Source organism: Parasteatoda tepidariorum, chromosome 9, assembly GCF_043381705.1.
Source record: "Parasteatoda tepidariorum isolate YZ-2023 chromosome 9, CAS_Ptep_4.0, whole genome shotgun sequence".
NCBI lineage: Eukaryota > Metazoa > Arthropoda > Arachnida > Araneae > Theridiidae > Parasteatoda > Parasteatoda tepidariorum.
Genome location: NC_092212.1, coordinates 15,338,740 through 15,365,055, shown reverse-complemented (window position 1 = coordinate 15,365,055; position 26,316 = coordinate 15,338,740). Strand labels below are relative to the sequence as shown.

The 26,316-nt window shown below is 29.9% G+C and overlaps 1 protein-coding gene across 1 annotated transcript in view; it reads left to right on the top strand.

Annotated features, from left to right (window-relative positions):
* The window catches only part of LOC107454041 (voltage-gated potassium channel subunit beta-2), a 282,884-nt gene that overhangs the window by 218,950 nt on the left and 37,618 nt on the right, over positions 1 to 26,316 (top strand). The window contains exons 8-12 of the mRNA XM_043046338.2: positions 2,511 to 2,555; positions 6,038 to 6,081; positions 15,469 to 15,555; positions 16,243 to 16,328; positions 19,621 to 19,741. Coding sequence (XP_042902272.1) covers positions 2,511 to 2,555; positions 6,038 to 6,081; positions 15,469 to 15,555; positions 16,243 to 16,328; positions 19,621 to 19,741 — 383 coding nt within the window. The remainder of the gene's footprint in view (positions 1 to 2,510; positions 2,556 to 6,037; positions 6,082 to 15,468; positions 15,556 to 16,242; positions 16,329 to 19,620; positions 19,742 to 26,316) is intronic.

The following is a 26,316-nucleotide window of genomic DNA, read 5'->3' as shown; positions in this document are numbered from 1 at the left end:
GAACCACTAACATATATATATATATATAAGCGTGGAGGTAGCAAATTCGAATCTAGCTGTTACCCTGAATGTATCTTCGTGCTATCCTTCTCTGTATTGTGCTATCTGTCCTTCTATTGACAAAGGTTTATAAGCCTAAATTGAGCACAGAGGCAAGTAAATGTATGTAATTCCAATAAATAAAGCAATATTCTTTAAACAATAAATAGCTAAAGTATACCTCACTTGGTATTGTCCTGTATGACTGAAAGTTATATTTAAAAAATTTTGTTCCAGAAAGAATTTAAAAATTAATGTTATTACCACTAGAAAAGACTTGCCAAAAGAGGGAAGCAAGATGACAACTCAGCTAATTTGTAGAATTTTTTCTGAAAGCACAGCAGTTTGCATTCCAGCACTAAAAAATCATCTTAATCCAATACAGCCGGGGCACTGACTGTGCTCCATATATGAAAAACACTTACGTAACGAAAAGTGATAGTACACATTTTTTTCTATTATGTACTATGTCAGCTATAAAAAATAGCATGGAGTTCAGACTTGAAACCGAAATGCAAACATTTATATTATTAATGTATTGTGGAAGACAGTTTGATCTTGCTTCTCCAAATTAAATCCTAATAAAAAAAACGCTTGTGTTACCGTTTAAAAAAAACGGAACAGTTATTTTACAAAGGATACTAGATACATGCAAAAATGCAAACTTCTCTGTTTTGCGCAAACAATGAGATGAAGTGGTAGATATTTAAAAACTAAAACTTGTTATTTAGTTACATTGACATCATTTAGTTACATCTTACATTGACATCAGCTTATCTTGATACCCTGGAATCTTGTTTTATTCAGATGGAAGCTGATTCCCTTGTTGACGACATTAAGTCCTTGTCACTTTTCCATATAGCGTGGAAATGCATTTTACTCTGTTTTGACCCTCTCAGACACAGTGATTTCTCTTGTTCTGTTATTTTAATTCGTATTCGACTTCAACCTTTGTCAAAAAGTAGGACAGACAGCACAATACTGAGAGGAACAGCACGAAGTTACATCCCAGGTAACAGCAGATTCGAATCTGCTATCTCTCCGCTTTGCACAGTGGTTGGCGAGTAATACCGCTCGGCCAGTGTAGTTCTCATGATGAATAGAACAAATTGGTGTTGTATATAAATTTCTAAATTATTCTTGTGTAGTGGAGGACAAAATTATACTTCAATTCAAATTTAGTAAAGCATTAAAAATCTAGAATAAACATTTTACAACCACTAAAAAAAAAATTTTTTTTTCAAAGCAGAGCAAGTTGGCAACTCTACACTTGTTGGTTAACCTTTTGACGGTCAGGGAAATGAGCAGGTTTCGTTTCATTAATTCGCGCATTATTACGTGCAAACAGTAGTCGAAAGTGGCAGCTGTTTTCCACAGAAATTCCTCCGAAAATGTCACCCTTCTCTGGTGATGCCAACTGCTCCGTCTTCTGGAATTGTTATAATAAAGTGGTAGCAAACTATGTAGTAAATTTCGTTGGAGAAAGACAGTTACGCCTACTTTTTACTAGAGTAACCAGTAGATTGTTGCTTCAACGTTGCATTTTATATGTTACTTATAGTTTTTGATATTTAGTGGTGAAAAAATTACTTAAAAGGAAAAATACTAAACTGAAAGTAACTTGACTTTCGCTATCACTAGGAAATACTATTTTACAAAGCGGAGCAAGTTGGCATCTCTGGATGCGGTAGATAGCTCGTCTCACACGTTTTAAAAATGTCTTCAAGTATTCGTAGTACATAAATAACAGTTTTTACTTACTTTTCGCTTTTAACATAGTCAATGCAGAATAATAATGGCGAAAAAGCTCATCTCGTCAGCACGCATTGGGGAAAAAGTTCACTACGCGAGTAGTGCTCGTTACTAACCATTACGGTCAAAATCTTGCTCCCGAGCGGAACTCGTTTGCGCGCATTATGAGGCACGATTCGATTGCGAGCTGAACTCGTTCATAACCGTCAAAGGGTTAAAATATGAAAATTCCTATTAGCATTAACGGGAATATACTAGTGACTATATAACGGCTGATGTTCATCATGTTAGTCATTTAGTCAACCAAATAATTTCTCTTTACCAACTAGTCAAAAAATTCTGGAGCAACGCCAAATACTACTACCCATTTTCATAAAGAAAAACCACAAACATTTTATCATATAAAGAAAAACCACAAACATTTTATCATATAAAAAAAATCACAAGCATTTTATCATATAAAGAAGAACCACAAACATTTTATCACATAAAGAAAAATCACAAACATTAAATCCATCGGCTTTAATACTTTATATAATAATATTTTACATCAAAATTAATGTTACATATACCCCCAAAGAAATATCTGAGAGTTATAGGACAATAAAGGCAATATTTCATTATACGTTAAACTGTTTTGTTTTTTATTTTATCTCTTGTGAAATGTAATTAATTTATCTTGAAATTTTAATTTCATTATTCTCTTTCAATTTTTTCAGACGTTCCAGTTACATTGTGGCAACGAAGCTGGTTTGGGGTAGCAAGTAAGCTCATTATGTAGTACATTTATTTACACAAAACGTTTGAATTGTAATCGTTGACGTCACGTCACCATGGTGACAAAAAGTAAAAGCCGCCATCAGAACGAGAAGTCAGCATGCATATATATATATTGTTATTCTTTCTCTTTTGTTCAAAAATTCTTTGATATTGCCACCCGAAACGAGATTCCCCGTTGAGTTGACGGTTACGAATAATTGATAGCTTGCCTTATTTCTCTTGTATTCAAATGAATATTAAAAAGCCACCACTGAAAGTGAAACCTGGCATCAGTAATAGGCACTTTTTATTCTACTTTTAGAACAGTATAAATAATAAATAGAATGCTGAAACATTTATTAATATGAAGAAAGAATTGTTCTTCAAGAAATATATATGAGCATCATACTGGTTTTTAATTTCTGAGGAGAGTTCATTCCATATATCTTTTTGTCGTAAAGATTGAAACTTTAATGTGTTGCATAAAATATAAATCGCCTGCAAAAATACAATAAGAAGTTATAAATAAATTGCTACTTTAATAGCATTTTCGTATGCATTTCAATGCTCGTTAATATCGGAATTTGAGCCGTAGTGCCTCAGGGGATAGAGCATTCGCCTTCTATTGAGGTGAGCCAGGTTCGAATTCCAGTGATTTCTGGTCAATACGAATTTTCCACACCTAGCTCGCACTTATCACAATGCTGGCATAATTATCCTCTGTTGTAGGTGGATCATGGGTTAAAGTCCCCTTTCCGTCAGGCTAACCGTGTGAGGTTTTCGTAGTTTTCCTATCCACGTAACGCAAATGCGAGTTAATTCCATCAAAGCGTTCACTACTAAAACAAATTTCTCCCAGTATTTGATCTAGGAATTCCCTTGTTTTCTGGATCGGGTTCAAAATTACAAGGCTTCAAAGTTGAACATTAGTAGTCGTAAACCCAAAAATATTGGGTCAGCTGTTCAACGACGGTTATAAAATTTAAAAAAATATCGGAACTATAGGCCGGGATGGCCTAGTTAGTCGGACGTTGGGCTTGTGAAAACGTGAGTTTCAGTCCCATCGGCCGAAGAATCCCCGTGTATTAAATGGTGACTGGTGCGGGTTAAATCAGTTGGGGTCACTAAATCCTCCGAATTCCCATAGCAAATCAATACCTTTGAGGGGTACTGGATTGGAGATTGATCATTCTCCAGTTCAGGTCAAAATTAAGATCTGTGGATGAATGAATGGAGTATGATGGAATCCTCCCTGTTAAACGGGCTGTGACGTGTGTGTGGCTGAAGTCGTATTCTTGGCCATACTTGGACTCAAACTCCGCCTTAAAACTTTGCTTGATTTCAAGCAGACTTGCAAAATGGCGTAAGGAACAACAACAGAAAGAACTATTAATAATATGTAATATTAAGATAGAAATAATTATAATATGAAAGAAAGATAGAAATATTTTTTAAAATATATATATGAGAATAATTCCCGTTTTAATTTCATTGAGAACCCATTCATATATTTGTCGCTAAGACTGAATCTGTAATACATTATACAAAAGTACATAACTCTCTTTCAAATTCTATTAAAAAAGTTAAAAATTTATAACAACTTTAATAGCATTTTTACATGCATTTTAGTTCTTGATAATATATTGTTGTATCATCATTTTATTTTTCAAATTAAAAACATTTTTAACATATTTTACATAAAATAAAAAACATTTCTCTTTTTCCATGTCGAACTCAAGAAACCATAAATAAGAGGGGGGTTTTTTTAAGTGTAATTTAAGAAATCTGATTTTACTCGAATTCATCTGAGAAACGAAATAAGACGAAAACTTGTACCTGACACGGTTAACACATTTTTCAACTCTAACGGCTTTTTCATGTTGGCCTCGAATACTGATCATATAGAAAAACAAATAGAATCAGGATATATTTCAGTTATCGAACTATTATGGTGATCAGAATGTTTCATGTTTTTTAAAAACATGAAATACATTTTATGACAAATATTTGTTTACCACTACGACAATTTTGAGAGAACACGTGAGAATAGAAAAATACAAATAAGGCCGGGATTTGTTTGAATTATCGAATTATTGAGGTGATCAGAATGTTTCATTATAAATTTTTAAAAACATAAAATGCATTTTATGACAAATATTTGTATACCACTACGACAATTTTGAGAGAACACGTGAGAATAAAAAAATACAAATAAGGCCAGGATTTGTTTGAATTATCGAATTATTGAGGTGATCAGAATGTTTCATTATAAATTTTTAAAAACATGAAATACATTTTATGACAAATATTTACAAACCACTATAATAAGTGATTTCCATCAGGTATTACTTGGTAAATATACAAATCATGAGTTTTGTCTTCTAAACTTTTAGCGGTAGCGCCGTTTTTTTATCGCTGCAAAAGGTTAGAACCTATGCATGTCGATAATGGGATGTTAACGCAGAAAAGAGTCGGTTGAAAACAAGCAACGGAAGGTAGAGTGGAGAAACACTTGATCTAATGACCTGAATAACTTTTAATCTAATGATGGGATTTTAATGTTCTAGGACTGAATGGCACAGACAAAATTAAACTTTTTTAAAAATTTGATTTCTCAGGAACTATACAACCGAATTCGCTCAAATTTTTTTTTCTCTTTTCAAACAAAATTATAAGAAATAGTAAACATTTACTAAAAGCTATATTTTGTATGGAATTTTCTTTGGACAAACGAATTTTATAATTGCGTGCAAAATTTTTTAATTCACTTAAGAAGTTCTCGAGATATGGTGAAATATGCGAAAAGTAAAATTAACATTAAAGGACCTAAACTTTGGACTGCTCTCTTGGTCAAACTATTGGCTCCATGTTTCCCAGAGTGTGACTAACCCCTATATTTTTAGGGTCAGAAATCCGAATCCTGAAGGAAAAAAAAGGTAAGTTTTTTCAGAGAAGTACGTTTTTGAATCTGGTTCCGTAACTTAAAAATATCGTCTGCATTGATTAATTATCATATTTGAGGTCACCCCCTCGAACCATTAATATTGAGTCGCAGAACATGAAGATCCGATCCTTATATCAAAAGTTATTTAGAATGGTCCATTTTTTATTTTGCGCACTGTTCATCCTTTAACCTCAAAAATAGACAAAAAATGTTCAAAGTTCATTGTTCAATAAGGTTATGAACTATTCTAGAGCTTTTCAACGATTTGAACATCTCTTATAAATGAACGGTTTATCTCTAATCATATAGTTTCACAATGGAAGAGATACCTAAACGTGTGTAAAAAATACTAACGAATTCACCTAATTTGAATACCGAATTCCATTCTGAAAATTAAGGGAAAAACGTCTGTCTGATTATTGATTGACTGTACTTAAAATAAATAGAATTTCGGCTGTTTATTTTTTATTATAAAAATAACAAACAGAATTAATTTTTCACTTAGTTCATGATTTCTCTAAAAGCATTTTAAATCTTTTATAGGTTGGACTCAGACAGAGGACTTTCAAGAAAGTTTATTTTAGAAGGTAAGTTAAATTTGGTTCAAAGGTTCTAAAACTTTTTCAGTCATTGAGAACTTTTAAAAGAAGGAAATTGTACGCGGAGCATTATGTTCTATAGTTTCATTTAATTTAATTCATGAAATATAGAAACTTGCTGTATTTTTCAAAATTGAGCGATTAAATAGCATTGAGGATGCACTGTCATTTAAAGAGGTCACAGTTTGAAAATATATTATTTTTCGACTAATTTCTCATTATTGTAGACCAACAAGTAGTTGTTTTAGTATTTTGACTCTATTACATTTATTATAAAATTTTGCTTGGTTTCGTTAATACTCTCGATGTGTAACTTTTATATCAAAATAGTTTTAAAAATTAAGTATTTTTTTATTACATATTTCAAATCAACATATATTTTAGAGTTAAAAGAAGGCTGGGATAGCCTCGTTCGCAGTGCGTTGGGCCCTTTTCCAAGAGGTCGTGGGTTTGATCCCCGCAAGCTGAGGATTCTCCGTAAATCCTTTGGGTCACAAAGTCCTCCATGTTCCCATAACAAATCATACCTCTGTCTTTATCTCACTAAAAGTATTACACCGAGCGTTAAGAAACAAGCACTGAACCATTAAGTACAATCATCCCACTGACATAATTACTTGAATGTTCAGTTGATACTACTTTTTAGTGTAAAAAAAATTTTTTTGCGTGCTTTTTTAATTATCTGATTAAGAGGTCACAGTACCCTTGCAACATTTTTTTAAAAATAAAGGTATAATCATTCATTTTGTGGATGTTTTACATGCTCATTTAACTTATAATCAATAATTTATCTTCAAGAAATAGTTAAATTGTTTAATTTTCAAAAAATTTTAAAAAAAAATTTAAAAAATCTTTAAGGTTTTTAAATCTTTAAGGCTTTTTTTATTTTAACACATTTTCAAAGATTCCTTTTTTCTTGGTGCTTACAATATTGATCTTAACAATTTTGTGCATTCATTTGTTGATATATCAATTAAAGCATTTTTTGTAGATTATTTTTAAAAAAGTAGAAAAAAAAGGTCAAAAATTCCAGTTAGGTATATATAACATGCTGTAAAAATTGAATACTTCATAAAATTCTTATTCAATGCACAGTTTAAATAAATGTATTATACTTAAAATTAAAAAAAATTTACTTCAAAGTTTTATCTTAAATAGAAAAAATTCCTTAGGGATTTAATTAAGATTAAAACACAAAATTATCATCTATGAGAAAAGCACTTTAAAGTCTATCTGCTGATCAAGTATCTGTTTTACGGCAATCTAAAATCCTTCATGACTTTTTTAAAAATGTAGATAGGGAGATGACTTTTTTTCCAGTGCATTTGAAATAGTATGAAGTTTTATTATAAGCAATACAAAAATATCGACAATTTGGTCATTTCTTGGGAACCCCTTAAGAATAAATTATTCTTTATGAGCATTGGTTTTTTGTTGTATTTTTTTCATTACCGTATTTATTTTGATTATAACAAATAGACTGCGATTACCTGTCGTGAGAAAAGTATCGAGTTAATGTATACATTATTTTTTTAAAAAAACCAAACAAATTTAACGAGTAAAAAATGCTTAAAAATTTTGCCTCTTCTAATTCAGCACACCTCCCCCTTCCCCATGCTCACACTCATGATTTTCACAAACGGGGACGTTGAAATGCTTTTTGCTCCTTAAGAGGGAGGCAATGTTAAAAAGGTTGAGAATCTATGCTCTAGACAATGTTCACCATAAACAGCTAATATTCGACTATAAATGTCCGCATTGTTCTCACCTTGTTCTCACCACCCCTAAACAATTGTTCTATTGCTTTTTTTTTTTTGCTTTCTAAACGCATCCATCTTAACACAACTTTATATTCACTGAAAATACTCTCATGCTGAGTGGTTAATCAATTATTCGGAATCTGCATTGCACTTCTCTTAGTAGGTGACGCTGCAATAGCTACTGACACTATAAAGTCTGTCTACTTTTTGTTAGGGTGTCCATATTCATAATTGTCTGAGGGCAAAGTAAATTAAGTCTAATAATATACCTTTAATTCTAGTATGCCTTTTAAATTTCTTATTACTTTTTAATCCGCCGTTTAAAGCTGTTCATGTGCAAAGAGTTTAAAATTCCAAAATCTTTGAGTCTGAAATTTTTACACACACTATTTCCATGGATACGCTTTGCTGCACAGCTACAAACTAGTGTACGTACGCCCCCTCGGACAAGACAACTCTTAGCACTATAAACACTTCTGAATACTATATCTTGGAACACTCTAATTTATTACGTTATCTAACTACTTATAAAAACGTACTCTCTATACCATGAATTTTTAACACAATTATTTACAATTTGAATTCACAACTTCTAGAAACGTCTTTTTAAATTGCAAATAAGGTAGATAAATAATGCTTCAACCAATTTTTTTACTTTGTTAAAACTCTTGTTTTAAAATAAACCAATCTGAAAAAAAATATATGTTCCAATCCTATCAATTTCTTATAAACTAAAGTTTTACACAAATATTGGAAGACCTAATAAAAAAAATTTATTTCGTAGAAAGCTTCTATTGGTATTGTCTCATCTCGTTATAAAACTAGTAAATGGCATCTAGTAAAGAGTGGAAATGGGGCTGTTAATTTTGAATGTCATCCTTTATTCGTCAATGATGTTTACTTGCTTATACCTGTAATAAAAAAATATGCTTATTTGCGGGCTCTGTAATACTTAATTTTTTTTTATTATTTATACCACATTATCTGAATGATCGGCATAATCGTGGGAGCATAGGCTCATTACGTCACCAAATTAGTGCTCCTATAGTTATCTAAATCTACGTGTATATTTCCTTTAAAATTATATTTTTAAAATGTGTTACTATAAAACTAAATAATTTTAAATAAACGGTAATTGGATACTTCCAGCAAATCCCATGGTTGTGTCGAATCACGTGGTTTTTTAACGTTACAACTTTAAAGGCCTNAAAGTATTTTTTTGGCGTCAGCTCTACGTCAACTTTCCGCTGACTCCCAGATAAGGCGCTTATCCTAAGAAACCAGACCTTAAGGCCTGGTTATATTATCACGCTGATCCGTTTTACGAAGCAGATTTAATTCGATACCTGTAAGCAACGTCACGCGTGTGCGTCGAACCTGATTAGCTGACCCCTGCGAGATGTCGATTCCAGGCATCCAGTTGAAATAAAATCTATATATATTTCGTACTGAAAAACAAAATTAACAGAATATGGTACTAAATTGTTGAGAACAAACATTAAAAAAATTTCATTCTTATTATTGATGCCAATGATAATTAATTTTGATTATAGTTACTGATTGAAGTAAAGACTGAAAAGCAAAGTTAATTGAGAACGTTATGGAAACCGTAAACAGGCGTAATACTACTATTAACCCTGGGTGAAAGCTAGACGGAAATGCACAGATTTTTTGGGGGAAAAACCGCCCCCAAAAAAATAACTTTTTTTAATGTAAAAAAACATTTCAGAATGTCTTTTCTTTTGGTGGACAATTTTGATATACTGCGCTTTTGCTCCATGGAAAAAGGCTAGATAATATAGCCTTTATATATTATCTAGCCTTTCTTGATTTTATTCTTGAATAAATATGTATTATAGCTTACAATCCTATGTAAACGATGTTATTTTCAATTCTCGATTATATTCAAATGGAAAAAATTATAGCAACATAAAATACAACGCAACTCGAATTATCTCAAGTGTGCACTGTTTGGCCTGTTTAGCCCGCTCGAATCGAGCGCACAAGTTAAGGGGTTATTGTTTCTCGAAAATAATGGTAAAATGAAATGCCTTTCGTACCAGTTTTTGCTCTTTTCTGTCTTGGTACTTATATATATTTAGTAATTGGAGCAGCTTTAATAAATATATTGGTACAAAGTACTTTTATGCGTAAATTTGGTGCCTATTAAAGCTACACCAAAACTGTTCATTCCTATGATAGATAGTGCAGAAATTGTTTTTTTTATTGCCTCTTGAAGATATAAGTTGCTTGGTTGTGAAAAATTTAAAATATCCTTCCTCGAAACTCACAATTGTGTCAGATGATGCTGAATTAGGATAATCTATATATATAAAAGGCAAAGTCCTCATTCACTCATCACTGATACTTCCTCTTCCCATGAAGCTAGAAAGTTAAAATTTAGAGCATAGATACTTCAAGCGATAAATAGGAAAACTTAAAAAAATATTATTAATTATATATATATANTTACAACAAATAAAATAGAACACAATAAGTAAAAATAAGGAAAAATAACATGTAAAAACAGAAAATAAAATAAAAGAAAAAGAAAAATCAGTATAAAACATAGACTATAAAGCGAGTAGCGAAATCAGATGTACTTACATGGACGGGAAATTTTTCAAGAATGATTTAAAAATGTTTTCTCAACAAGATTGCCAGATTACAAAATATGAAAACAAAAGCGCAAAGTGAGTGTAAATAGAGGGTTTTAAAGTGCCGTTCTTACTGCACTGCTGAAGTGATTTGTTATTCTGTGCATTGATTTGTTAGTTATCAAGGATGCGCCCGAAATGGATATATAGAAATGGATATTAGAAATATAGAAATGAAACTTATTGTTTTTCTTAACTTTCTTCGTGTTTTCTTGTATTTATTATATATATATATATACATTAACAATATTAATATAATGAAATAACGATGTTTTGAAATTATTGGGATAATTGAGGGTAATTAGCCTAATTGACAGTAATGCTTCATGAAATATTCTGCCTAGACAAGAGTCTCAAATTTGTTCCATAGATAAAATTTGAGACAAATAGAAAAATTAAAAAGTTTCCTTTCGCTATTTTAGAATTGTAGCAGTAATTAGCTTAATTGGCAGTATTGCTAAATACTAGACTTTAAGTATCAATTTTGGAACAATTTACAGTAATGCTTCAACTTGATTCTACCAAAATAAGATATCTGAAAATTGGACCATGTGTTTCTTGTCAGATGTAAAGAAAAACTATAAACGTTTCATTTCAATGTTTTATTAACATCGGGGTAATTTGTATAATTTACCGTAAAGCTGAACAACCCGTTTTAACTTCATAAACTATGGGATAATAATAAAAAGTAAGATTTAGGTATTTTGCTATTATTGGGATGGTTAGCCTGAAAGATAATAATGCTAACTAACGCGTTTTTACCAAGACAGGCGAAAAGCTGTGAGTACGTGTAAATCGTTTAGCTGATCGCCGCTGGTGATTAGTTATCAACATAGAACATAACCTTATACCACATAATAGTTCGAATTGAAAACGGTTTTTATCTCTCTTCAGTGTTTTATATTTTTTAATTATATTATCAAATTTACACCTGACAACCTCTACTCTCTTTCCCTTTGATTTATTTATTTATTTAATTCTGTAACTTTTGATATCAAGTTAACCATGAGGGAAATCTCAAGGGAAGGAAATAAAATTTTCTACCGCACTGGATAAATAACCATTATTTAAAACACAAAAAGTGACAAAAAATTGCAAAAAGTAATAAAAATAGCAAATTACTATCAAACAAACAACTAGAATTTCAAAAAAGTCACATCAAATTCATTAATGAAAATAGCTCTTCCCACACGTCAAATTTTTTCTCCGTGGTTGCATTTCAGCGGGCTATAGATCCACCAAACATGATATTTCGTAATAAACGTTCGACAGTTAATAATTCTCGAACTAATAATCGAATGTTAATTAATTTTTGATTCTATCGAATTCCTTGTGTAATTTTCTTTACACCTTCGTAATTTCGAAATGAATATAGCGATTACAAACAGCTATAACTATTTAATGAATAAATAATTTATAGATCAGATTAACATAGAATGTAGATGGAACTTCAAAATTTCTTTACGTAAGGCGCAGACGTAGTGAAGCGAAATCCTGCGCATGCGCGAGTTCATTAATGAAAATGGCGAGTCCAGAAAGCATTGCAGAAAGCATTCTGCGTGTTAGAATTTAACAATTGTCAGTCTTTATCACAGTGGGGGAAGATTTTGTCAGCGTTACAATCAAGAACCTCGAAATGGGAACAGATGACATAGGATGTTTAAAGAAACGGGATGTTTGTGCAAATGGGAAAATAGCGCTTGCGTCAGTGGCTGCACAATTGTTTCAGAATGTATGGCGTGAAATGGACTACCACCTAGTTGTTGTCGGACTGACCAAGGGAAGCACATAGAAAATCTGAGACACATGTGTACAAAATGTTGAAGCTCCTGTGTAAATTTTATCGATAAATTCTTTTTCATTAAATAGTCATAGACGTTTGTAATAGCTATATTCATTTTGAATAAGCTGTACTTTGTGCAGCAAAGCAAACTATAACGTAAAGCAAAAACGTGGTAAAAAAAATCGCGGAAAGCGCACTTAAAATTGCAATAACTTTCGAACAAAGTAAAATTTAAAAAAAAACTCCGTATTAAGTTTATAAACAAATATGGTCCTTTTAGTACACTAATCAGTAGTTGCATTCCTGAGGCCTATAGAGCGGTCAGTATGGTATTTTTTATGTCACGTTTGCAGTTCAGAGAACTAATTATCAGAAGTTAAATTTTTTCATTTCACTGTACTTCCTGTATATTACATTGGTACTTTTCCGTTAGGCGGGAGAAAATGTCGCCAATTGTGAACCAAACGCAAGCCAAGTCGATAAGCGAAGCGTATGACAAAACAGTCAACGGAATAAAAGTCGAAAATGTTCAACTATAAACAAATATTCCTTAATAGTAATTAATATCATTAATATTAATGATATATAATAGTAATTAATATATATAATAGTAATTAACAGTAATTAATAGTAAGAAAGAAAGGAAAACGTGCTTTGTTTTGAATGAATTCAGAGAACAGAGCACGTGGCCCCAAACCAGCATTTCACTTACGGTTGTAAGAAATTTGGCGGAATTCAACATTATTTGGCAATTTTCCGCTTGCCACCGACTATTGGAAAAATACCATTACATTAAATATATTACATATTATCGTAATTTAAAGTTTCTAAGTCTTATAGTTTTTAAACAGCAAAACAAAATGTAACCTTAAGTTGTATACCAAAATCAGCTGAGGCAGTGTTAGTCAGAATTTTTAATGTAGACAGAGTGCAATATATCTAATTTATTATTTTAATTATCTACTACTAAAAATGCGTTTACCATAAACATTAAACTCTATATTTTTTTAACTAACTACTGCTAAAAATGTCTTTAACATTAAACTGGATACTATAATATATTAAATTTATTATTTTAAAACTAAGTACTGCCAGAGGCGTCTATATTACAACATGAATTTTTAACACAAAAATGTATTATCTGAGTTAACTACTGCTGGAACTGTCTTCTTAAATTGCAAACAAAGTAGCAAAATAATGTTTCTAAACTATTTTTTCTTTGTTCAAACTCTTGTTTTGGAATAAATCAATCTGGGAAAAAATGTGTTCAGTTCATATTCTCTTTTCTTTTTTCTAAAGTAAAGCTTTATAGAAATATTGGAATAGCTGGTATAAAGATGTATGTTGTCAAAGGCATCTGTGTTGGTGTTGTCTTGTCTCGTTATAAAATAAGTAAATGACATCCAGCAAAAGGCGAGAAATGATGATAAAAAAAAAGAACAAATATGGCCTAAAAAGAATGTTGTGGAATGATAGCTCACGCTTCACTTCTCCCTAAGCAAGAAACATTCTTTCTATATCCTTGGAGATTTAGTTATGGACGTAATGTTCTGGTTTTATGAGCTTCCCTCCGTACTTGCTCTTCTTCTTGTTCTTAAAGATCCAGTCGGTTTATGAAGTAAATTAGAAGAAGTGAGAGTGCTTTTGTTAGGAATATTTTTTTATCGTCTGCTTTTCTTAGAAAAAAATGAAATTGCCACTCAATAAATATAAACTGTTGTTAATAAAGTTGTCTCACGTAAAGAACTTCGCTTTTAATGTTTTCCTTTCTGTGTCATTTTTTAAAAACATTTGCGTTTAATTAGTCTCTTTGGAAATAAAAAAGATTAGATTAATTAATTATTATTAGCGGTGAATGGAGTAAATAATGTGAGAGAAATTAAATAATTTATAATTTAAAAAAAGAACGCAAGAGCACATTAATTTCGTCATCATTGTCTTTTGGACAAGCAGACGATTTTTGCGTAACATCCAAACAAAAGTCAAGTCAGCATATTTAAAACGGAAAGAATATTGCAGATAGTTTTTATTGGTCGTAAATCTTGCTATTCTGCGTGTCTACTACCATAGTATTTTAGTTATTTCAGTTTAATTTGTCTCTTTGACAATGGAGAAGATTAGATTAATTATTTATTTTTAGAGAAGTAAATAAATAACGTGACAGATATCGAATATTTTATAATTGAAAAAGAACACTAGAGTACATTAATTTTGTCATCATTGTCTTTTGGACAAGCAGATGATTTTTGTGTAGATTCACACAAAAGTCATGTCAGAATATTCAGAAAGGAAGCAATATTGCAGAAATTTTTTTTGGTTGCAAATCTTGCAATTTTGTGTGTTTATTACCGTAAGTATTAGATCTATTTCAAAATCGGATTGAACGTATATGGAAATTCTATGATTTTGAAAAATAATTACTCTATTAGTGTAAAAGGTTTTCATGATAACCTCAAGTATGATTTTAAAATAACTTCGATACAACGGAATTAGGCAGACTGTATGGAAATTTAATTAATCCCCATACCATTCAACATTAAACTTTTTCGAGTCAATTAATGACTGAAATGAAATTCGTATTCCACATCCAAATTATTCCTCACACCATTCTTTCATTATTAAACTTTTTTGACTCAATTAATGACTGAAATTCTTCATCCACATCTAAATTAATCCTCACTCCATTCTTTCAACAGAAAACTTTTTCGACTCAATTACTGACCGAAATTCTTATTCCATATCCAAATTAATCCTCATACCATTCTTTCAACATTAAACTTTTTCGAGTCAATTATTGACTAAAATTCTTCATCCATATCTAAATTAATCCTCACACCATTCTTTCAACATAAAACATTAATTGAGTCAATTAATGACTAAAATTCGTATCCCACATCTAAACTAATCCTCACACCATTCTTTCAACATAAAACTTTTTAGAGTCAATTAATGACTAAAATTCTTCATCTACATCTAAAAATCAATAACAGAATTGGCAGAATATAGTATAGATAAAGCTGTTAAGTAACTGTACTCGATGTTTCGAAAGACTCCGATAAAACTGCACCATCTAGGTACGCTGTAATCTTTAATTTCTTTCAAGTTGATAATGAAATTTTACATTTTAGATTAATGTTTTTCAAATCGTGAACTAAAGAATTTATTTTATTTACAGCAATTGATGCCAGTTTGGACAGACTTCAGATGGATTATGTTGACATAGTTTATATTAACAGGACTGACCCAATGTGTCCGATCGAAGGTATATATACTATGTGTTTCCTATTTATCCTATGTAGTTTTTGGTGAATCAATAAGATTGTTATAGGCGCTAGAGTTAATTTGGTTCTATAATCCTCTAAAATCATTTCAAACCAAAATAAAGTATTTCTGAAATAGACTAATTTCAATAATTTAGAAAAACGTTGTTGAAAACTAGTAAAATATGATATTGATTAATTTCAAGAAGTTTAAAACTCAATTTAGCCAGAAAAAAACAACTTCTTAGTCTTTTTGGTCAAATAATGCTTCGTCGAGGTATAGGTATTACGCTTATCTTCGGTCATTGAAAATAACTTGAAATCCTGTTTTTTTTTTTTTTTTTTTTTTTTTTTAAATAATCGAAAATAAATTTAAATAATGATAAATTTCTATAGAATGGGTGAATTTTATAGAAAAATACTTATTTATGGATTGTTTATTTAAGGCAGATCTGAACTAGATCGTGTTGCAGTAAAATATACCTGCTTCTTTTCGCAACCATGTCTACCCCCCCCCCATATGAATGACGCATGCCTATAGAATGTTTCCATTAGTTTACCACATGCCTATGGTACTTCCCTCTAATCTATCTATAGGGCTAGGGTGTCTCATCGTATATTATTTGTACTGTATTTCATTTTACTCCTTTTTATTATTAACTAAAGGAACTTGCGTTTATCTTTTTCAGAGGTTGTGCGTGCGTGTACACATGCCATCAACCATAGTAAAGCTATGTATTGGGGTACTTCAAGATGGACCATGATGGAAATAATGGTTTGTACTTATATGTCCACTTTCACATAGGATAAGCAACTTATCCATTGCTAACATGATAAATTATTAATCCCAAAATTACACTTAATCGGCCTTTTTGACACTTTTATTACCACTATCTTATAAATGATATCCTTGACGCTTATAACAATCAACTTGATCATTCAAGTACTGTTCTGATATAAATACCCGAAATAGTACCGAGTGTATTGTACTCTTTACCTACGACAGCACAGCAAATTGGTTAACATGACAGCATCGCGCCTATAGTGATAGAAGTATAAAACTTGGTCTAAAGTGAAAAACATGATTAAAGCATAAATCACGTATAGAATTGTACTTGGTTTCTGTCCCTGAAGTACAAAAAAGTCTATTTCTGTACTTGTTTTGTCCTTTAATAACGTTATTTTCACTTTAGTCTACGTAGCATGATGTATTATACCATATCCTTATGGATGAAACTCAGTAAACATATACCCCACATATGAAGCTTTAATTTATTTAAAGCTTTATAATTTGGTCTCTATAATAGTTAAATCTTTAATTAGCTTTAATTTAGTCTAAAGTGAATAACGTGATTAAAGCACAAAACAAGTACAGAATTGTGCTTGACTTCTGCACTTGAAGTACAAAAATATTGATTTCTGTACTTGATTCGAGACTCAATCACGTTACTTTCACTTTTATCTACGTACCACGATGACACCTATCCTTATGAATAAAACTTGATATACATAAACCATAGCTTTAATTTTGAATGGGAGGCCATCTCAGATTTTTAACCAATAACAATAATGGAGGACGCTTAAAATGGTGGACTTTTAAAATTTTTAATGTTCTGTTTTTTTTCGTTTTTTTTTTTTTTTTGAAATTATATCAATTAAAAAAATTACTAAATTTGATATTTTTTGCTCATGCAGTTTTCTATTTTAATCAATACATGCCACTTGGGGGTAATCTATGCCACTTGCGCGCTTCGCTTACCAACTCGTTATTACTTCTTGATCATTTAATTTTGGTTTTTTAACTGTAAACAGATTCTTACTTTAAAAGTAATAATGTTTTATAGTATATGCCATATTCCATATTTATTTAAATCAAATTTTTTGGATCAATTAAAGGTATGGCTTAATTATTGGGAAATTATTTACACTTATCTTATAATACAGTTTTGTACTACTAGATAGTCTGTATTACATTGAATGTTTAAACACATTATGTACTAGGTTTACATAATAAATTAAATTCAAACTTTGAGACCAACGAGTGCAACCACTAAGAGCAGTACACTGAAGGAGAGCCTTCTTACAACGAGCGATTAAACTGCAAAGTGGCTGGTTCACGCTATTGGTCGAAAATGACATCACTACGTGAGTACTCCTGGCGTTGACGCGAATTTGGAAAATTTCTGAAAATTTTGGCTTTGAACAAGTCACTTTTTTGATTTTCTTTATTTCTATTTAATAATTTATAATTGATTTCATTGCAGTTTCAAGATAAATAACTACATTGTTTTCAAATGTGTTTTTAGTTTAATATTTCAAAACATTTAATTTCAATAAAAGAAATGGCTGTTCAATAGAAAAAAAACTATGCAATTTACTGATTTTTAGAAAGGCACAGATGGCAAAAAAAACATAATAACAGTGCTGCTTAGATTAAGTTTTTATGTAAGACCTGATAGGTTATAAATTTAAATACTGCGACTGTAAACAGTATTTTGCTTGGTTCTGTTACAAATGTTATAAGGTATAATGAATACGACAAAATACATTTTTCTTTTAATTATTAAAATGATTCAAAGTAAAAATACTATTTACAATTTGCTATATTTAGAGATAATTTCTATTAGAGTCAAAGTCATGAAAATAAAATTTAATACTGATATTACGTAAACATTTCTAAGAATCAAATAAATCTGGAGCACACGTGTAAACGAAATCTGTAGTTAAAGTAAAGTAACCACCAGCCGATACGTACCATCTTCCTTCCCACACGTAGTGATGTCATATTTGACCAATAGCGTGATCCGGCCACTTTGAAATTTAATCGCTCGTTTCTTACATTGACACTAAGGTGCGCAATCTTTCCTGAAGTCACATAGTTAAAGTTCCCTGTATGCCTCTGGAAGGATTGTCCAAGATATTTTCTATCCACCTCCAGCTTTCTTTTTACAACCTCAATCACCTGAGGATATTAGCACTGGCGTTGGGACCATCGTTTGAGTCCAGCAGTAGTCCTCTTGAATAACAACTCTGAAGGAAAGCATCTTGCAAAGTAGGCAATTTGATAGTGGATGCACCCTTCTGGGTAAATAGGTTTTTTCTTGCATCATTCACACATTCAGCTCTGATAGACCGGTCTTGTATCAAAACTATAAAACTCTCCAATAGTTCAACATTTCTTGCACAATTTTCTGAGTTGGTCTAACAACCAATAGACAAAAAATAAGTGATATCTTGATATCTATTCCAAGTGTTCCATGTAGCCTTTTTCTCTCTTAGCCCAAAGAAAGAGTGTCACATCAATACCTCCTAGAAGAGAAAAGACCTCAGCACGGGTTACCATAAATAAGAAATTTGATCCTTTAGTAGTTCAGACGTACTGACATCTTTTGTATTTTCTCCACACGACGCAGCTCAGTATCCCGAACATAGTGACATCTTTTTTATTAACCTTCACTGCGCAGTTTATGTTCGTTATGTCGGACTACGAAACTAATCCACGCCTTCTCTCTTCTTGAAGGTGTTGGCCACACCCAGTTATTACGTGAAAGATTTTAGTATTGGAGGCATTAGAAATAACATTTTTCTTTTGCTGCTTTGGTTAAGTTCCAGTTTGTTACAAGTTTCTCTTCCAGTTTTTTACCAAGAGCGTGAAGAACGGTTAATAGGGTTTTCCCCCTAACACACACAATTTTTTTCCTCTTTACAAAAGGTCCGTTTTCTTCCTTCAAACTTTAACTCGCATTTATGAATATTAAAGACTGCATAACTTATTATTATAATTGGTTGTTAAAAACTAATTAAAATATATTCTCCGCGCTATTAGATGGGTATTTCATTTTGAAAACATATGTTTGAGTACAAGCTTTTTAAGGAAAAAAAACTTCGCCAAAATTAAACGGGATTTGTATTAGGAAAACTTAAATATTCTAATAGCCATGTTAACTGGCTGTCTGCAGTAAACTGGAGAGTGAGCTATCTCGTTTTTAAAGACAGATGTGTTGGGCATTATATTATTTGGCGTTGTATTTGGCTTTATTCTATTCCGATACTCTTAAATCTTTCAGGAAGCTTACTCAGTTGCCAGACAATGCCACTTGATTCCCCCGTCCGCAGAACAAACAGAATATCATATGTTCCAACGAGAGAAAGTAGAAATTCATCTACCAGAGCTCTTTCATAAAATAGGTAAGTTGGAGTATACAATTTTTTTTCATAAATTATTGCGGATCATCTCTTCTGTCGTGGTCAAATGAATGTATCATGTGTCTTTGGCCCTGCTCGCTTTGCTTACCAACCCCCACCGTTGCTTCGCTATCATTTTTGTTTCTTTAAACAAATAGTAATAAAATTATAAAAAATTAAAATTACTCATTGAAAGATCCTAAAATTTTTTTATTGTATTTACACAGATTTGGTTTCACAAATTTAGTTTGAAAAATTTTGCCTGGTGGCCATTGCGACTGCATCTACTAACTTTTTTTCGAAAATTTTCTTTAAATTTTAATTATAATAAGAAAGAAAAAAATATTCATTAAAAAAAAAGAAAGAAATATATATTATTTAGCAATATAATAAAAAATTCGTTCTATTATATTTACCTTTGGAATTTTTAATAGTTATTATGTATTCACTATTATAATTGCATTTTAAAAGTAAATGTAACTTAGAAAAAAATATGACTTATTCTCCATTTAATTTTTTTAGACGTTGACGAAATATCTTTATCATAAAAATATATGCGCTAATTTTATAATAAATGATAAATTAAAACCTTTCATTTTGATTTATAATCAAAACCAAAAATATATAAACCAACCTTTCATTTTGATTTATGTATTTAAAAAGGATGATAAATATAACTGTGATAAATGTTATTAAATAAGGGATAAATATATAATTTACACGTAAGTTCTATTGTACTAATTTTATGCTGATGGCAGCCAAAGATATCTGAATCTTCATTAAATGTATATTGAAGGTCATGTGATTTTTCTGAGCAAATGAGTATGCACATCAAAACATTTGTATGTCTAATTAGATTATCATTATTCTTTAAAGTTATTCGGCTCAAAAATATATTAAATTGAATACTTTATATTCTTAGTAAACTTTTAGTTTATTCTCTTATGCTATTTTGAGCTAGTACCACAAAAGAACTCTTTGTTTAAACTGTTTTTTCACTATCATTAGAAACTTCATCAAATGCATGTCCAAAAAAAAGGCAATTGTATAAATGTATTTATTCGGAATGAAAAAGTGGGAAGCATTTTGAAAACTATTTATTCATATCATAACACCAGAACAAAAGTTTTATATATTTCCTTATGGGCATAGCTGAGGTATAACCCTCTTTAGCTTTCTCGAATTTTTAAGAAAACTATTTTTGTTTATGTTCATAAATGAAGATAGTCTTTTTAGCTTCGAATTTTTTTGAAAGATAATCTGAATTTTTAAATCATTTATTGAATTTTTAAAAAAAGAAGCTGGAAAAATATTTGAAAATATCTCTTACACGATTAAAAACTGCAATAGTCAATCAGTTAATGGTACAAATTCTTTTCAATATTTTTTTAAAAATTATTTCACATGAAATATCCTCTTATTGAATAAAATAAGAAGCCGGAATTTTAAGAAAAAAGGCCGGAGCAATATTTGCTGAAATCTCTTACCCGATTCAAAACTTCAATAGTCAATGAGTTAATGGTACAAATTCTTTTATAATTTTTTTTAAATTATTGCGAATGAAATATCCTCTTCTTGAATAAGATAAGAAGACGGAATTTTAAGCGAAGTCAGAAAAATATTTTCAAATATCACTTACAGGATTAAAAACTACAATAGCTAATAAGTTAATGGTACAAATTCTTCTGTAATATTTTTAAAATTATTTCGTCTGAAATATCCTCCTCTTGAATAAGATAAGAAGTCGGAATGTTAAGTTAAGAAGTCAGAAAATATTTTCAAATATCTCTTGCCCGATTAAAAACTGCAATAGCTAATAAGTTAATGATACAAATTCTTTTGTAATATTTTTAAAATTATTTCGTCTGAAATATCCTCTTCTTGAATAAGATAAGAAGACGGAATTCTAAGTTAAGTCAGAAAAATATTTTCAAATATCTCTTACAGGATTAAAAACTACAATAGCTAATAAGTTAATGGTACAAATTCTTTTGTAATATTTTTAAAATTATTTCGTATGAAATATTCTCTTCTTGAATAAGATAAGAAATCGGAATGTTAAGTTAAGAAGTCAGAAAAATATTTTCGAATTTCTCTTACCCGATTAAAAACTGCAATAGCTAATAAGTTAATGATACAAATTCTTTTGTAATATTTTTTTTAATTATATTTCGTATGAAACATTCTCTTCTTGAATAAAATAAGAAGCCGGAATTTTAAGAAAAAAGGCCGGAACAATATTTGCTAAAATCTCTTACACGATTCAAAACTGCTACAGTCAATGCAATAGTTAATGGTACAAATTCTTTTGCTATATTTTTTTTTAATTTTTTCGTATGAAATATCCTCTTCTTGAAAAAGATAAGAAGTCGGAATTTAGAATATTTTCAACTAACTCTTTCTTACACGATTAAAAACTGCAATAGCCAATGAGTTAATGGTACAAATTCTGATGTAATATTTCCTTAAATAATATGGTATGAAATATCCTCTTCCTGATCACAAAACTAAACCTCGTTTCGGAATTCTAAGCAGACAGCTAGTGTGCGACCTACATAAATAAGAAAGTACTTTAACTTCCAATGGAAAATTCGAAGAACTTTATTCGACTGTAAACACTGAGCAAAGTTAAGGAAATGACTGTCGTGTTAACCTAAGTAAAATCTAGAAGTTTGACTGGATTGTCGTTTCGATTGCAGCTCTATCTAATTAGCTCGAAAGTTTTCTGTCCTTCATTTCGAAAATTAACTTAGGGGTGTGGAATTTATCTTTTCCGCAATTTTGAGAAGTGCCAATTTTTAAAAGTAATTTTCACCTTAAATGTTTTTGAAGTTAAAGCTAAGTCAGTATTGTGTTATCTATCAATAGATTAAAAAACTTCGTGTCTGATGTTTTCTAAGTTAAAACTAAATCGGTTGTATGTTTTCTATCAGAATAAAAGTAGTTTTAATGTTTTTATTTTTTTTGTTTAAGACTAAATCAGTATCAGCTTATATATCGGTTTATTGAAAGTTATGGTGTATTATGTTTTTCAGGTTAAAACTACATCAGTTGTATGTTATCTATCGGAATAAAAATATCTTTAGCGTTTTTAGCTTTCGAAGTTTAAATTAAATTAGTTTCATGTTATCTATCAGTTTATTGAAAGTTATAATGTTTTCCGTGTTAAAACTACATCAGTTGTATGTTATTTATCGAAATAAAAATATCTTTAGTGTTTTTAGCTTTCGAAGTTTAAATTAAATTAGTTTCATGTTATCTATCAGTTTATTGAAAAGTATAATGTTTTCCGTGTTAAAACTACATCAGTTGTATGTTATCTATCGGAATGAAAATATCTTTAGTGTTTTTAGCTTTCGAAGTTTAAATTAAATTAGTTTCATGTTATCTATCAATTTATTGAAAGTTATGGTGTATTATGTTTTGCATGTTAAAACTACATCAGTTGTATGTTATCTATCAGAATAAAAATATCTTTAGTGTTTTTAGCTTTCGAAGTTTAAATTAAATTAGTTTCATGTCATCGATCAGTTTATTAAAAGTTTTCGTGTTTAATGTTTTCAAAGTTAAAACTAAATCAGTAGTAGGTTATCTATCATAATAAAAATAGGTTTTAATGTTTTCAGTTATCGAAATTAAAATTAAATCCGTATGATGTTAACTATCAGTATATTAAAACTTTTCGTATTCCATGTTGCCGAAGTTAAAATTAAATCAATAGTAAGTTATCTATCAGAATGAAATTGGCTTTAACTTTTTAAGTTTTCGAAGTTCAACTAAATTAGTATCATATTATCTAGCAATATATTAAAGATTATCCCGGCTTATACTTTCGAAGTTAAAAGTAAACCAGTTGTGTGTTAACTATCAGAGTGTTGAAAAAGTGGCTAAAATCAGTATAAAGTTATCCATTAGTATTTCAAAAGTAAGTTACATGGTTTATATTTTCCAGGTAAAATCTAAATTACTAGTATATTATCTATCAGGTGTTACAAACTTTTTAGATCTTTGGTTTTAACTAAATCAATGTTATATTTTTGATCGGTTTTATTAATAGTTGTTGTCATGTTTTACGTTTTCAAAGTTAAAGCTGAATCGCGTGCAGTGGTTGAGCAAAACTAATGGCAATACCAACACTAAAGACAATACTAAACCTGTGTAAACAATTTTTATTTTAGCTGCTATTGTTTTGGAAAATTTTAAATTGCACAGTTTTTGACACAGTTTAAAAGATCATGCTTGAAGCTTTTAGAAATTGTGTTCTTTTTACCCATGCAAAATTTTCATCGACCCAAATGAACGTAGGAAGTAAAAAGATTTTATTCTTTTTTTCTCTACCACTATAATTAAAAAAGCCTTATAATGCAAATATTGCAATACTATAAAATGACTTCAAAGTTGCTGGTATTAAAACTAAAAAGAAGCTCTTAACTTCTCTCGTCATATTAGACAATTCAAATTTTGTAAAGTAAAAATGACGTCATGTCAAAATAAATCCTGAATAACTTTTGGTCTAATGATCGCATCTGCACGTAATGGCTCGAGAGGGTAACCTTAATTGAATTTCAAAAATGAAATTGGAGAAATTCAAAAGAGTCAGATATTTAAAATTCGATTTGTCAGGAACCATTCGACCGAATTTGCTCAAATTTTAATTTTTGCCATATAAAATTATATTCTTCAAAATGATGCAAAAAATTGTACACCTAACAATTCAAAAATGTTTTGATCATTTTTAAATAAAATAATAAGAAAACAATAAATATTTACTAAAAGTTATTTTTTGCATGGAATTGTCTTTGGAAAAATGAATTTTATAATTGCGTGCAAAAATTTTTCAATTCACGGAAAGAGTTCTCCAGATATAGCAAATTACACAAAAAGTAACATTAACTGATGCAAACTTTGAATCGTTTTCTTGACCAAACTATTGGGACCATATTTCCCAGATTAAGGCGACTCCCTATAAATCTGAATCCGTTCAAAAAAAGTCATGTTTATTCAGAAAAAGTACGTTTTTAAGTCTAATTTAGTAGCTTAAAATATCGCCTGCACTTATTAATTAGCATATATTGCATCACTCTCTCGGGACATTAAGATTGAGTTTACGAACGTAAAGATTCGATCGTTAAAACAAAAGTTATTCCGGGTGATCTGTTTTGTTTTGTTTTTTTTTTTGTTTTTTTTTGGCTCACTGTAAATTATAAAATGAAAATAATATTAATTTTCTAATAGTAACTGAAAATTTCCTGCTTTTATAATTTTTAAATTACTTTTAAAATATTTATTACATTTAAATAAATAAAAAAAATATTGCTAATATTTTTAATAAAAAATAATAAAAATTAAATTAAATATTTCTAATACAATCTTTTTTATCTTTCCCTCTTTCAATATTTCAGTTTTAATTATTTTCACTCCAGTTTCAAAAATTTTTTTTAAATTTCATACGCTTATATTAAAAGGATTTATCTTAAAAACACGCTTTTTTTTAACTTTAATTTAAATATAAATCTACTTTTTCAAAGAATTCTCACATAAATGATTTTAAATAATTACATATCAGAAAAATAAATATTTAAATATTAAACGTAAGTTTAACGTTTTTTGTGAATTTAAATGTAAAAATCAGTGTAGAAACAAGATGACCATTAAAAAATGAACTTAATACAGAAACAAACATCAAATCTATCTCATTCTGAATCAAACTTAAGAACGTTTTTAAAAAAATTTGTGAACTACAATTTTAAAATATTTCATTTAAATTTAATTCAATCCTTTATTACAATAATTTATTCAATGCAATTAATTTCTTATCTATTTTACTCAAAAATTACTTTTACGTATTACAATGATTCTTATATGAGCCTACTCCANGTCCAAAGCAGGTTATCATAATAAAAATAGCTTTAATGTTTTCAGTTATCGAAATTAAAATTAAATCCGTATCATGTTAACTATCAGTATATTAAAACTTTTCGTATTTCATGTTGCCGAAGTTAAAACTAAATCAATAGTAAGTTATCTATCAGAATGAAATTAGCTTTAACGTTTTAAATTTTCGAAGTTCTAACTAAATTAGTATCATATTATCTAGCAGTATATTAAAGATTATCCCGGCTTATATTTTCGAAGTTAAAAGTAAACCAGTTGTATGTTAACTATCAGAGTGTTGAAAAAGTGGCTAAAAATGAGTATAAAGTTATCCATTAGTATTTCAAAAGTAAGTTGCATGGTTTATGTTTTCCAGGTAAAATCTAAGTTTGAATCTTTTTTTCTCTACCACTATAATTAAAAAAGCCTTATAATACTAATATTGCAATGCTGTAAAATGACTTCAAAATTGCTGGTATTAAAACTAAAAAAAAGCTCTTAACTTCTCTCGTCATTTTAGACAATCCAAATTTTGTTAAGTAAAAAGGGCATCATGTAAAAATGAATCCTGAATAACTTTTGATCTAACGATCGCATCTGCACGTTCTAAGACTCATTCATAATGCCTCGAGAGGGTAACCTTAATTGAATTTCAAAAATGAAATAGGAGAAATTGAAATCAAAAAAGTCAGATATCTAAAATT